Consider the following 15,344-nt stretch of genomic DNA (forward strand, 5'->3'; position numbering starts at 1 on the left):
AGACAGAGCTGAGATCTGTCAACTGGAAAAACCAAAGTCAGGAAAGCAGATTGTGTCTCTACTGTGACATGTCTCCGTGCTTTAATGTACAAAAAGCTTGTTATCTTTCTCATACTGCCTGTGCTGCAGCACCTCTAGCTGTCCGTCAACCGCTTATAGATGTCCCGCCTTTTTGCCTATCACGTCCAATGTGTTACATAGTGATGTCACTTATGCATGCTACTTTAACATCCTCTCAGGAGTTGCTCTGTAATATTTTTTAACTGTTGTCAAATCCATGTGTGTCCATCACTGCTCCTGATTGCATGTGTTTGCCTGTAAGATTGACTTTATTCATCTAAATGCGGTTTTTCTTCCCTCCGTAGCAGAATGTAAAAAAGGCAGAAGAAGTGAGGAGAATTGTAGAAAAATAAAATGAAACAAAAAGTTAAATGTATACATATTGACGGTGAAAGATATATATCTGTGAAATATATATATTATGAAGGGCCAACTCACAGCTAACAAAATTTAAACGTAGGATGTTATCGACATTATAAGTGTTAAATGTATATAAAACACTGTGTGGAGAGAATACCGGACTACCCTTGATGGATAACATTTATCTGTGGTTCAAATATTCCTTCTGGTGCAGTTTTGTTGTTTCTTGTCATCTGCATGTGTCCAAACAGATAAACACAGGCTTTCTTTCTTATATATTTTGCAATCTGTTAGTGTGTAAATAAATCTTTAACAACATTCAGGTTATTCTGTTTGTTCATTCATCATTTTTTATTTACAAAGCTGAGATTCTGGTCATTTAAATGATGTTTCCTGATGTATGTTTGAAGAAGCTTTACATGATGAATAAAACAACAAACTCCATTCAAAATGTGAAACTAATATGAACGTAATACTTTTACTCTTAAAACAACGGGTTTGCAACACAGAGATATAAGCAGCTTTTTCAAATGGTGATGATTTTTACAACCCGCATCTTTTTCAACAGGAGTTACAGAGACGGACAAACAAAAAAACAAAGGCAGAAAGGATTTGCAAAAAGTTTGTGTCCGAACAAAAGACAACATTTGTATTTGTAGTTGTATATTAGAGGCTTTCCATGCAGATTACATTTCCAAATGTCATGTTGCTGCAGCGTTTAGAGTAGAGATTAGTTCTGACCAAGGACATATCAGACATTCACCAAGTTATTCCCAATGTATCGTCATTTGGCAACAGAGAAAATCATTAAAAAACACAATAAAGCTTCCTAAAACTGTGAAGGACTTCCTTTTTTTTTATCATCACAGGTTCATTGTTCTGCTTATTCTATAACATAATAACATGTGCAGTCTCATTCTGAGTCATTAAGACAATAACAACAAAATATATTAATGAAAATGAAATCACAAAATGAATATACTATATGTTTCTTTACATTTCCTTAATTTTAGTTTCAACATTGTTTTAATTGGACTTAGAGGAATTGTTATCGATAACCTCAATTATTCCATTCCCAAATAAAATCTTTCCAACAGTGAGACTCCTTGGGGACGCTGTGGGATTTTTAAATATATTTCAATCTCTCATTATTATTATTATTTGAAGCTGCTCCATCTAGTGTTGACCTGTCTCCCTGCAGAAAAAACATTCGGGGCAGTCCAAAATATTATTTTACCAACAATGTTGAATTTGTTGGCTACATATTACACAGATTATGCACAGCGGGAGCAGCAATAACCGTCAAATAATAATTCAGACAGGGGAGCTCCGCACCCCCTGCCTGCCGCTCTCAGCACCCCCCCTTCCCGCGCCCATGGTCCATGGTTCAACGACTCGTCAATACGTATTTTTTGTTGTTTATAAAAGCTACAGCTAAATAAGATAATGTAGTTAATAAATGTATTCTATGGTTTAGCCTTTCTCAGGCTACAACATGGTTACATTTATGATTATTACTAAGGAATACAAATCCCTCTTTGTAATGTTTACCAGCCTCCTTCGGGTTTTCAATCACAATCAACTGGAATAAAAACAATATTGTTAACATGAACATATGACTTTATGTTCGTTTAGTTATTCCAACTCATTGGGAACTCAGTATGAGATAGAGCACACTGTTGAGATGTCCAATCTGCCTGTTGTACACACTTTGACCAACAAGGAGTTTGTGTTCAAATGAAGCCCATGATGATTGGCTCGAAAGCTTCATAAGGCTTCATCTCGCCATCACTACTCGTTATAATACTGCTTACGCACAAAACAATTGTAGGTACACCATGAACTCCATTAAACTATCTATGCACACATTAATGGAGTGTCTGATCACCGGGAGTTAATAATGCTTGATGCACATGCAGCACACACACACACAGTACTTATTTAATAATATTGGCATTGTTGTTTGAGTTGTCCCTTTTTTTTATATTTCTGATAAAGCGACACTGAAGAAAGCCGTTATTGAACATAACTGAATTTCAAACAGGCTGAAAATGATTTTGTACAATGAATTTATTGTGGTTTTGACAATCAGGGCGCTTTGGCATTATGGAAATGCATTGGCTAGAAATATGTGTTGAAAAAGCATTTACACTACATCATTACAAATCAAGGTAGTGAAAACTACAAATAAGACATTATAGTCGTCGATTATATAAATATAAAAGTGTTGGGTGAAAGAAAGCTCTCTGGATAGAAGTGTGTGGCTCTTAAAAGAGCCTTTGTTTGTTGAAGCGGGATCAGGGTGTTCACTTCTTAGCAGCCTTCTCGGTCTTCTTGGGCAGCAGCACAGCCTGGATGTTGGGCAGCACGCCTCCCTGAGCGATGGTCACTCCTCCCAGCAGCTTGTTCAGCTCCTCGTCGTTGCGGACGGCGAGCTGGAGGTGGCGGGGGATGATACGGGTCTTCTTGTTGTCTCGGGCGGCGTTTCCAGCCAGCTCCAAGATCTCAGCGGTCAAGTACTCCAGCACAGCGGCCAGGTACACCGGGGCTCCGGCACCGACACGATGGGCGTAGTTACCCTTCCTCAGATGCCTGTGGACACGGCCGACGGGGAACTGGAGGCCGGCACGAGAGGAGCGAGTCTTAGCCTTGGCCCGGGCCTTTCCTCCGGTCTTCCCTCTTCCAGACATAATTGCTTTCTCGGGTTCTCAAAGAAGTGTGACTGTCACATCGCCACAGCGGCTATTTATACCCACCAACTGCTCTCTGATTGGCCATCAGTGAGCGTATTGAAGATCGTCCAATCAGAAGGGAGCTCAGGTCTTCTTCCAGTTGCTACTAAAAATAAAGACACTAAACCTGGAGCTATTCTAGTAAATGTATTTCATATATGTATAATCTCTGTCAGATGAGCACAGTATTAACAATTTCGTCCTATTTATTTATTGTTCGTCATTTTACAATGTGACGCTAACAGGCTACAGATGCAGGCAGCTCACAGCAGCAAGTAAAGAGAAAGAGATGAAGTTACACAATGAAATAATAATCAACACATGATGAAACCCAAAGTAATTCTGGCAGTGAAGTCCTATTAAACCTCTGTGTCAATATATTATATATATACTTATATATATATATATAAGTGTTTACATTATCATGAAAAGGTGGATAAGGATGTCCCAGACCGAGTGTTATATAATTATATCTAATATCACTTATTAGTTGTTATGTTTAGTTTAGTTTAGTTAACTGTTTAGTTCTGATTAATTCTTGTTTTATTTATTTGTTACCTCTTGAAAATCTCTTTCCACATTGTTGTTCAATACATTCCTCGTTGAGATTATTACTGATATTGCCTGCTTCTTAGTTATTCCATCCTTTGCTCGTACAGTAATCTGTATCTAACTCTATGTTTACTTGTTATCTACCTCACTGCCTTCTACATGTTACACTTGTTTCATAAATAAGGTAGGATAAGATGGACCTTTATTCACCCCTGCTTGTGGATATTCAGGATTTAAAGCAGAAACAGAGTGAGAGTGAAAAACAGGATAGTACAGATTCACAAGGATAACAAATGATACACAAATAAAATAATATAGTAACTGTTGTGATAAATATATATTTGTGTTTGGATTGTTAGATATATGTACATGTAAGTGTGCAGGTGTTAGTTCAAACAGTACAGTTACTGTTACTTGGTCACAGGTTTGGCCCCTGGCTGTTCAGCCTGATGGCTCCAGCCACAGAGGACTGTCCGAGGAGGGATGAGTCTGAGGGTGGACGTACTCCTCATATTTATATCCTCCTGAATGTGTTCCTGTTTTTTTTATCATGTTTTATTTTAAAATTGAAGTGCTGTATTGTGTATTATGTAACTTTGCTGTCTGGGACAAATAAAGGTCTTCTGATGTACCCCAAAGCTGTTTGTCATTTTTAATTTCTTTGACGATATTTAATCAAATAAATGTGTATTGTCAATAGGTGTCTATAAAGTCTAAATATACCTGAACTATTTTTGATAGTTTTTAAATTACAAACAAAAAAACTAAATGGAACATGGTGTAATTTAAATAGTCTAAAGTTTCTATTAATAATAATAAAATACACCTCTTTATACCCACAGTTTGAATACAAACTTATCATAACTGTGAAAAAGTTCTGTTTCAAGCTAATACAATATGATATAAATCACCAATAATACTTACATGTGTTTTGTACATTTTTAATGATCAGGAAGTCTTAAGCATATTCTTCATCAATTGTTCCGTTATGAGATTGATGTCATATTCTTTAGGAAATAGTTGACTCTGTTGTGAAATGAAAACTTGCTTTCTTATTTTACTGATGCATCAAACATCTTGGTGGGAGAACAATTTCACTAAAGCAAAATACAAGTCAAGTAATCCATAATTATCCGTTTGGTCACTTTGCCTTAATCACATTATTATTAACTTTTTCTCTATTGGCATAGTAACAAACTATATTATGGCCTTTTATTATTTTAGTACCGTTTATAGCTTTACATTAATTAAAGTTTATATTCAATGTTCTGTTGTAACATTGTTAAAATAATGGTTCTTGGCTTGATTACCTTTAAAGTAATAACATTTGTTAATAAGGTTTAACCCATCAAATGAAACGTTGGACTAAACTATGCCGTTAAATCTCCGTCCTACTGTTTTTCAGTAGGATGGCAAGTTCTATCTTTAAACAATTATTTGTTTTTTCTCATAACAGATTTGATTTTCTGAAGTGAATCTAACTTTGGCAACCATGTAAGGTCATTATTAAAAGGTAGAATTAATTTCTTCAGGGCTATTTATGTATGTATTTATTTATAGAAGGACCATGCATACAAATACATTAATCTCAGCAAAGAGAAGAGATGCAATATGCCAGATTATAGCTAATTGCTCATTTCCATATGTGGTCCTCAGGTTGACTAAAATGATGAAAAACATTTCATTTGGATAATTTACTGACAGAATAAAAAACTCAATACTGACCTCACCACGTTCAAAGAACTTCACTTCTTCAATCTGGCTTTTGTTGTTATTGCTTGCTTTTAAAATTTGACTTCAACCATATGAATGTTGTTTTTTCACTATCTGTGTGAAGCGACTTTGAGCACCTGTAAAAGCGCTTACAAAATAAACGTTTATTACTCACCTGTTCTCAGTGTTTAAAAAGTGAAGTTATAGCGATAACTTTTAGTAAACTTAAAAACGACCTTCCCCCAAAGTTATTCATATTCCTTGTGGCTCTTGGGTTTTAGAATGTTATGACATATTTTAAATAAATAGTTAGGATGATCCATAATTGACAAGTTGTGTTTACTGACATATGAATGTCTTTGTAACTTCAGTGAACAACAACCTGAACATTTTCCTTTCAAGTTTCATTCATCACGGTAGTTAACCCCAAATAATATGAAACAGTGTCATCATAATAATGAGTAGGATTGTAACTCTTTGAAAATGTGTGTGGCTCTTAAAAGAGCCGTTGTGTTTGGGTGTTCTGGTCTCAGGTCAGTTTAAGCCCTTTCCCCGCGGATACGGCGGGCCAGCTGGATGTCCTTGGGCATGATGGTGACCCTCTTGGCGTGGATGGCGCACAGGTTGGTGTCCTCGAACAGGCCAACCAGGTAAGCCTCGCTGGACTCCTGCAGAGCCATGACGGCGGAGCTCTGGAAGCGCAGGTCGGTCTTGAAGTCCTGAGCGATCTCCCTCACCAGGCGCTGGAAGGGCAGCTTGCGGATGAGCAGCTCGGTGGACTTCTGGTAGCGGCGGATCTCCCTCAGTGCCACGGTACCGGGCCTGTAACGGTGAGGTTTCTTCACACCGCCGGTGGCCGGGGCGCTCTTACGAGCAGCCTTGGTGGCCAGCTGCTTCCTGGGAGCCTTTCCTCCGGTGGATTTACGCGCTGTCTGCTTGGTTCTGGCCATTGTAGTTTCTCAGTGTTCACAGTGAGAGAAGGAGTGCTGTGTATCTGTGAGCAGCGGCTTTATAAAGGAGCTGCCGGAGCAGGGCAGCGCTGATTGGTGCAGGCCGGGAGACACGTGCGCTGTAGCTGCTTTACTATAGGACAATGTAAACCACTCCTCCACAGGGGATGATCCGGGGGCACCTCAAAATGAACTTTTGTTTAGTTTAGGGGGAAATAAATATGATTAAATATAATATAACCCTAACCCTGTCATGTTCTAATGTATAACTATGATTTCATTTGTAGCGAAAAACTCGCCCTGAAATAAAGGAATCATTTAGTCAACAACACTAAACATTTGCCCAAAAGTTAAATATGAGAATTAACATCAGTTACAACCCAAAGGAATGAATTCATTAATAATGTAGTGTGCAGAAACAGTCTTTAAATGACACCAGCTTTTAGTGTGAGTGTAAGACGTCAAATGAATACCTATTAGCAAATGAATCATGATCTTCTGCAGTAACATTAGATCACCTTATAAAAGTATTTGAGTTTATTTGTGTGAAAGATGTAGTTATACAGCCTACTTCTTCAAAATAAATGTATGTGCACATATGAATGTTGTTTATATGTATTATTTATTTCACAAGCATTTGCAAAGCATTTTTCGTTTGTGTTTTTGACATTACTGATTGGTGAAATGATTCTCTTCTCTCATTAAACCCGATCAATTTGTATTACCGGTATCAATCATTCAAGGGAGACTTTAAGTGTCAGCAAGAAACACCATTTGGATTGTTGTTACAGCACATTTGAGTTTGTGGTGGCAGAGGGACAACATTTTATAATAAAGTGTTCATTTGTCCCCTCTAAAGATTTGCTAATATAAAGATTACCACTTAGCATTTTCTCTCAGGGTTGCACTAAAATATCCACCATATTTCCTTCAGATTATGAAATGTATTTATTTTTTTATTCTGGGAAAACCAACACCATTGAGATGGTATAAACAGGTATAGTGAAGAATGGAAAATATACAATCATGATTTATCTTGCTTTACAAAGCATTCTGTATAAATAACATGTTTACTTTAGTGTAATAAGTTATTTAAATGGGTGGTGGAGTAGTTATAGAGTATAACAGGATGAGCTCTTTGGATGGGTTGGGTGGCTCTTAAAAGAGCCTTTGTGTTGTTGGTATGTCAGCAGCAGAGTTTACTTGGAGCTGGTGTACTTTGTCACTGCCTTGGTGCCCTCAGACACGGCGTGTTTAGCCAGCTCTCCGGGCAGCAGCAGGCGGACAGCGGTCTGGATCTCCCTGGAGGTGATGGTGGAGCGCTTGTTGTAGTGAGCCAGACGAGAGGCCTCACCGGCGATGCGCTCAAAGATGTCGCTCACGAAGCAGTTCATGATGCCCATGGCCTTGGAGGAGATACCGGTGTCGGGGTGGACCTGCTTCATCACCTTGTAGACGTAGATGGCATAGCTCTCCTTCCTGGACTTTCTCCTCTTCTTGCCAGTCTTGCTGACGCTCTTAGCGACGGCTTTCTTTGAGCCCTTCTTGGCCGCTTTCACGGGGGGTGCATCGGCAGGCATGATGAGAGAATGAGGTACGACAAAGTCGAATGAGATGTTTTTCACAGAGCGGTCTGTTTATATTCACCAAATGCAAATACAGCTGTGCTGTTGCTCGCACGGGATTGGTTGTGCTCTGAGCAGGATGGAGCATGCGCTTAACGAGTTTTAGAATCGAAATAGATTGAATGACAACATGTAAAATGAACCCCCCATGGATTATGTATTTATATTATTGGGGTTTTATAATGTGTTGTACATAAATAAAAAATCGGTTGAGATCAATGTCATTTTAACTCTTTCATATGCTTTTAACTATGTACAACGTGGAAAACAGATAAACAAATATTTTTCATGACCAACGTTGGAGTTTATATAAAAAAGCGAGGTGAAAGTTGTGCTCCTCACTCTAGTCCACACGCATTAATCCACATGAATCCCAATACGTATGAAATTAAGATCCTAAAATACATACAAATGTATTCATTATAAATGTGTTAGTCCTTAACATATCCCGGTGTATATCACCATTAAAACATATTTCAAAATTTTAGGAAACCAGCATGTAAATCGCTTTGGATAAAAGCGTCTAACAAGTGACATGCGTCACTTTAAGTGAAGGTAGAAGTTTTTAGAGCAGTCGTGGTTGGGGCTTTAGTTGTGTAGACTTTATCGTCTACGAACATATCATTGATTTGTACATCTTGGATGTCGGATAAATAACATTGTGAAATTGTTAACATTGTTAACATCAAGTAACCTAGCCAGACCTCTGTTTTGGAGATAGAGTTTAAGTTTGATATAATGTTCATCGATTTAAACATGTGTGATGTTTCAGATATCGAAAGGCAACGGACTCTTTAAGTAATTTGGGTGGCTCTTAAAAGAGCCGTTGTGTTTCCAGGTATGTCAGGGTGTAGATGTTTAACCTCCGAAGCCGTACAGAGTGCGGCCCTGCCTCTTCAGGGCATACACCACATCCATGGCGGTCACCGTCTTTCTCTTGGCATGCTCAGTGTAGGTGACGGCGTCACGGATCACATTCTCCAGGAAGACCTTCAGCACCCCACGAGTCTCCTCGTAGATCAGACCGGAGATACGCTTCACTCCGCCACGGCGAGCCAGACGGCGGATAGCGGGCTTGGTGATTCCCTGGATGTTATCACGTAGAACTTTACGGTGACGCTTGGCGCCTCCTTTGCCGAGTCCCTTTCCTCCTTTTCCTCTTCCACTCATTTTCAGATATTGTTATGTCAGCTCGTACAGAACGAATGTGTGGAAGCAGCGTGACCGGCAGAATTTAAACATTCACTGCGGACCTAAGAGAAGACGGAGAACGGAAAAGTGGCTAGGCGGGGCCAACGCTGCAGCCTCCACATTATCTTTCAAAACATTTTGTCTTCCTTCTAATATTGTTTATATAATTCAGTCAGGCTTTATACTAAGCGTTTGATGATTAAACGTTTGTTAATATGTAATAAAACCCTCACATGCTTAATAATATTTATAATTGAAATAAGACCCTTCCTGAGATTAACATTACATTTAAAGTGAATCAAAGTTTTTCAAAAAATACTCTTTATAGGAGACATTCTTTCTGTTTCTGATGAGTCAAGACATACATTTGTATACATAACACATGTCAACAATTCGATATAAAATTAAGAATCAGTCCAATAGAAACATCTGAATCTATACACTGTATTTAGGTTTGGTTGTATGGCCATCATCAAAATGACTAAATAAAAAAATCCAGAAATGTACCAAATAGTTAATGGTAAATATAAAATATAAAGTAACAGACAAATAACCATGGACTTCTTCAACATATAACATATTTCAGCTCTCACAAAATGTTATAAGTCTGGTCAATTAAAGCTTTTTATTTACACATTTAAAATATACTTTTGTAGAGAAAACTATTTGTTAAAAAATGGTATTGCCTTATGGAAACATTTTTGACAGAATGTATTTTTTTAAATAAAATAAAAAGAATATAACTACTGTTTAGCTCTGATAATGATATGCTATCGTATCATGTCTTTAGCAGGGTTTAGATAGAACAAATTGAGAAGGGTCAAACTCCTTTTCTGAGAGTATGATTACGATTCCAAAAGTGTTTATTCATCCAGTTTATACTTCTGACAGAAGCATAAAAACAAAACATATTCATGATTTGTGTCACTTATGAGATTGAAAAATAATTTGATTTCATTAATCATATAGGGACATGCCTCGAAAGTAAATGTTTGGAATAGGTGTTCAGATGCAGTGGGTGGCAGAGCCTTCGTGTTGTTGGTATATGATAAGAGGTAGGTTCACTTGCAGGTCTACAGTAGAGCCAAATGAAAACATAGCATACAGTGCAATGCACCAGTATTCACCCCCTTGGCTATTTTTCTATTTTCTATTATTAAAGCCAATAATAATTCAATATTTTGATTGGGATTTTATGTCATGAACCCGCATAAAGTCAGTCAAGATTGGTGAAGTGAAAATAAAAACTATCATGTTTTAAACAATGAAAAACTGAAAAGTTGTGTGTGCACATGTATTCACCCTCTTTACTATTTAGCCCCAACAATTACCTTCAGAGTCAAAACATTATTTAAATAAAGCTAACTTAACCCGTGTGCAATCAAATGTCTGATTATATCTGTATGTATACACCAAGCCCAAATCTCCCACACCACTTAACAAGTGGCAATACTTAGCAAGAAAATGACACTATGAAGACTAAGGAGCTCTCCAAACAGTTCAGGGACAAAGTTGTGGATAAGTATAAATAAGGTTGGGCTATACAAAAACCTCACAAACTTTGTACATCCCACGAAGCATGATTAAATCCATTATTTCATGATTGGAAAAATATGCCACGACAACAAACCTGCCAAGAGAGGGCCGCCAACCAAACACACTGTGCAAGGTGAGCATTGATCAGAGAGGCAACAAAGAGGTCATGGATAACCCTGAAGGAGCTGGTTAGCGCCACAGTAGAGAGAGGATAATCTATAGGACCACATTGAGCCGTACACCCCACAGAGCTGGGCTTTATGGAAGAGTCGCCAGAAAGAAGCCATTGCTAAAGGAAAAAAATAAGAAAACACGTTTGGAGTTCGCCAAAAGCCATGTGGAAGATTCCCCCAAATTGATGTGCCAAGCTTATAGACAAATCCAAGAGACTTGCAGCTGTAATTGCTGCAAAAGGTGAATCTACTAAGTATTGACTTTGGCTGAATAGTTATGCACACAAGCATTTTTCTTATTCATTATTACTTCTTGTTTTTTTCAGAATGAAAAATCTGTTTTCCATCTTCAAAGATGTATGTTGTGTACATCAATAAAAACAACATCTGCAAAAATCAAATTGAATTAAATGTTTTTGTGCATTGAAACAATAAAGAGGCCAGGGGGGCTGAATACTTTTCAAAGGCACTGGAATGACACACAGAAGGATGGAGCAAGTATGGAGCCAAGTACACTCCATAGTGTTACTAAACTACATGACAATAGTATATTGTATATAAATGGTAAGTTATTGCAGCATTTTATCAAAAATTCTGAGCTGACCTTTCTCTTCGATTGCTTCAAGCAATAAAAATACTTCTTGTGTATCCACAAAAATTCAGTTGGCAGGGAAACCTATGTTCAAAGTACATTAGTGCTAACTTAAGGTCCATATTCGATAAAGGAAATATTTATAAGAATTAGTGATACTAAAATGTGAAAAAATCCACAATTTCTCAGGATGTGCTAATGGTACAATCCTGTAGATTATGGGAAACATTAAAACATAGGATAACACATTTATTTAAATTCAAATGTAGAGAATTAAATAAAGCTACAAAAAGTAAATGTTACTTTAATCAAACAGTGTATTATTTTAAAACAGATTCAAGTTAAATCTAAAACGGGTGAAGAAAATATTTCTAATTTAAAAACTGAAATTGATCAATTATCATATTCAGTACATAACATATCAGAAATATATAATAGGGGAAACTTAACTTATGCCATTAACGTTTAAGTTAAGTTAAACAAGAAATACAAATACTTGGTTTGACTGTAATGGAAACTGTGCTGACCTAAATTTGGAGAATAAACTGATTGAACCCCTTCCAAATAATTAAACAAACATGTACATTTGGTGTGGGGCACAACGAGGGAGGTTACTCAACGAAATGTATTATTTAAAAGAAGGGAATATGGAGGCGTAGACCTAGATACTAAACTTAAAATGTATTTTGGTAAAATATTTACAGCGACAATATCAAGGAAAAGGGAGAGGGAGAGCGAGACATGGCCCATACTGCATTACAAATTAGTATATGCTGATTTCATAAATGAATATACACCTTTTAAATGGAATGGACTTCCAATATATAAATATATTTGTTTTAAATAAATGAATTCAAATATGGTGGATATATTCTATAACTTATTGAAAGCACCCAAGTTTTTTCCGTAGGCTAATAAATTATACTTATGCTGAAGAGAAAAAAAAGAGAACACATCGTCTTTAAATTATTCACACTGGTGTTTTGCCTAAGCCATTGTGGAAAGTGGTTTGTAAACAAGGCTTCTTTGAACTGTTTACGTTTCAAACATACATTTCATTTCAAGTGATTTACATATCATGTATACGAGTCATGGATCGTGCATGACACTTATTCAAAACAGAGGAACACGTCTATAGATTTAGTAGGTGGCTCTTAAAAGAGCCTTTGTGTTGTTACGGTTATGTCAGCAGCAGAGTTTACTTGGAGCTGGTGTACTTGGTCACGGCCTTGGTGCCCTCAGACACGGCGTGTTTAGCCAGCTCTCCGGGCAGCAGCAGGCGGACAGCGGTCTGGATCTCCCTGGAGGTGATGGTGCGGCGCTTGTTGTAGTGAGCCAGACGAGAGGCCTCACCGGCGATGCGCTCAAAGATGTCGCTCACGAAGCAGTTCATGATGCCCATGGCCTTGGAGGAGATGCCGGTGTCGGGGTGGACCTGCTTCATCACCTTGTAGACATAGATGGCGTAGCTCTCCTTTCTGGACTTTCTCCTCTTCTTTCCAGTCTTGCTGACGGTCTTAGCGACGGCTTTCTTTGAGCCCTTCTTAGCCGCTTTCACGGGGGGTGCATCGGCAGGCATGATGTGAGAGTGAGGTTGGTCAGACTCGGTGATTTTCAGACACAGCGCGGTCTATTTATATCCCCTCGATGCAAATATAGCTGTGCTGTTGCTCGCACGGGATTGGTCATCGTCTGCACATGACTGAGCCTACGATGTACTTAGAGCAGATGTAGCCTATCTACTGTACTGTATTGTAAAAAGGGGGGGAAATTATTTAAACATTATTCTGCACCCCCACCCCCCCACGTAAAAATGTCTTATCCACAGTAATCAACGTATAACATGTCTAATATGAGCTAATGTAAGGTGCTTTGAGGACTTTGGAAAGCCCTCAAATAAATACCATAAATCAATAATTAATTCCAAATGTATTTCAATAGTCAGGAAAGGGATTCTCAGTGTTAAGGGAAATGTTTACATACTGTATGTCCTCAGTTATTGTATGTATAGAGAGATTGTGTCTATTCTGTACTATAGGGATGTTTTTTTACCACTGTGAGGCCCTGTAGTATTACGTGCTACGTAATGACCAGGCTTGCGTCATGTAAATGAGGGTGTGTTCATCTGATGCACGTGTTCACTGTCTATCTTTGTTCTCTTCTAAGGTAGCTCGGCTGAGCGAAGGAATCACCTGTGAAGCAGAGGAATAAATCATGCTCAAGGGATAAACAGTTCATCGTCTCCGTCTCCAATATTTCTCTCCGAGTGCAGCGTAAAATAAGCTGCCATCCTAAACCTCAACACTCAGAGTATTGGTTGTCTGAATTGTAATCAATGTATTGTCACACTTTAACATTAATGAAGAAGGGCTTATTTATATCTACTCGAATCCTGTTTAAATCAAATGACTCTATGCAAGACATTGATTTGTCATATCTGAGTTATGTGTGTATTCAGGAGAGGCCTGGTTCTAAGATTGGACTGTCAAGACCTGCCAGCAGTTAACTATTGGACACAGTTTTATTATTATAAACATGAGAGCACAACACAATCGTCTGAAAACACTTATTTTCACAGAGCACATCATTGCAATTTTGTATTGATCAAATGAATGTTTTACCTTTATAAACATATTGTATTTGTCTTGATTTAATGGCATGAACCATATTCCCTCTACTTTTTTTGATGAACACAATAATTAGCATAATCTTGTATTGTATGTATAATTGTTGATTTTTTAAAGTGTATCTTATTCTCTGCGTGTATTTTGAAGAAGTCTCTATTCTGTGCTACAATGGCCCATACTTTGTCTAGGATGTTCAGTTGTATTGTAGTTTTTACTTTATTTCTAATTATGTTATTAATTATTAGTATTTTAATGTCTTAATTCATCTTTAGTTCAGTTTGTAGAACCCCCTGTTAACAGAGGATCCAGAGGAGAGTTGCTGTTCTACCATGATTGGAAACAATCTCAATATGGTAACTTATTGAACTACTTTATGTCAATAAAACAGGTTTGTATGTTGCATTCCTAAAAGAGTGTTGAAAGAATATTCACATTTCAAAGTATTTAGCTAAAAGGGATTTTTGAATGATTTCTTAGATCTTCTCTTAGTTCAAATATATTCATCCTCTGAACCTCAGTTAACAGAACTCCTTGTAAGAATACATTCATATTGTATTGATGAGAAATTAAAACAGAATGTAAGATGTATTTAAGATTCATTAGCAGAAGGCCAATGTTTAGCATCAAACAGATGGCCATGCATTAAACATTTAAAACTAACTCATATGATATATACCTTTTACATCAGTTATGTCACCAGGGGTCCTTAGAGGTTTCTGGTCTTCCAGCATCAGACTCCCTCCCCCCGGCGACAAAGCAATATAATGTTCAAAGACTCTTTCCACATTGTTGTGCGATACATTCCTCGTTGAGATTATTACTGATGCTGCCTGCTTCTTAGTTATTCCATCCTTTGCTCGTACAGTAATCTGTATCTAACTCTATGTTTACTTGTTATCTACCTCACTTCCTTCTACATGTTACAATTGTTTCATAAATAAATTAGGATAAGATGGACCTTTATTCACCCCTGCTTGTGGATATTCAGGATTTAAAGCAGAAACAGTCAGAGTGAAAAACAGGACAGTACAGAACAGATTCACAAGGATAATAAATGATACACAAATAAAATAATATAGTAACTGTTGTGATAAATACATATTTGGGTTTGGATTGTCAGATATATGTACATGTAAGTGTGCAGGTGTTAGTTCAAACAGTACAGTTACTGTTACTTGGTCACAGGTTTGGCCCCTGGCTGTTCAGCCTGACGGCTCCAGCCACAGAGGACTG

General features: G+C 37.6%; 5 protein-coding genes across 5 annotated transcripts; all 5 read right to left on the minus strand.

The window, feature by feature from the left end:
* Positions 1 to 2,472: 2,472 nt before the first annotated feature.
* Positions 2,473 to 3,119, minus strand: LOC307020660 (histone H2A). Its single transcript, XM_079652187.1, has one exon. The coding sequence runs from the start codon at positions 3,108 to 3,110 to the stop codon at positions 2,727 to 2,729; it is 384 nt and encodes a 127-aa protein (XP_079508313.1). The 5' UTR covers positions 3,111 to 3,119; the 3' UTR covers positions 2,473 to 2,726.
* Positions 3,120 to 5,936: 2,817 nt separating this feature from the next.
* Positions 5,937 to 6,382, minus strand: LOC307020657 (histone H3.2). The gene has a single exon (XM_079652184.1). The coding sequence runs from the start codon at positions 6,365 to 6,367 to the stop codon at positions 5,957 to 5,959; it is 411 nt and encodes a 136-aa protein (XP_079508310.1). The 5' UTR covers positions 6,368 to 6,382; the 3' UTR covers positions 5,937 to 5,956.
* Positions 6,383 to 7,336: 954 nt separating this feature from the next.
* On the minus strand, positions 7,337 to 7,956 carry LOC307020669 (histone H2B 1.2-like). Its single transcript, XM_079652196.1, has one exon. It carries the CDS (start codon positions 7,945 to 7,947, stop codon positions 7,567 to 7,569), a length of 381 nt encoding a protein of 126 aa, XP_079508322.1. The 5' UTR covers positions 7,948 to 7,956; the 3' UTR covers positions 7,337 to 7,566.
* Positions 7,957 to 8,831: 875 nt separating this feature from the next.
* LOC307020680 (histone H4) lies at positions 8,832 to 9,179 on the minus strand. Its single transcript, XM_079652207.1, has one exon. It carries the CDS (start codon positions 9,160 to 9,162, stop codon positions 8,851 to 8,853), a length of 312 nt encoding a protein of 103 aa, XP_079508333.1. The 5' UTR covers positions 9,163 to 9,179; the 3' UTR covers positions 8,832 to 8,850.
* Positions 9,180 to 12,546: 3,367 nt separating this feature from the next.
* Positions 12,547 to 13,076, minus strand: LOC307020667 (histone H2B 1.2-like). Its single transcript, XM_079652194.1, has one exon. The coding sequence runs from the start codon at positions 13,061 to 13,063 to the stop codon at positions 12,683 to 12,685; it is 381 nt and encodes a 126-aa protein (XP_079508320.1). The 5' UTR covers positions 13,064 to 13,076; the 3' UTR covers positions 12,547 to 12,682.
* Between the last annotated feature and the right edge of the window lie 2,268 nt (positions 13,077 to 15,344).

The sequence above is a fragment of the Notothenia rossii genome (genome assembly GCF_949606895.1).
Source record: "Notothenia rossii genome assembly, chromosome: 9".
Lineage (NCBI taxonomy): Eukaryota > Metazoa > Chordata > Actinopteri > Perciformes > Nototheniidae > Notothenia > Notothenia rossii.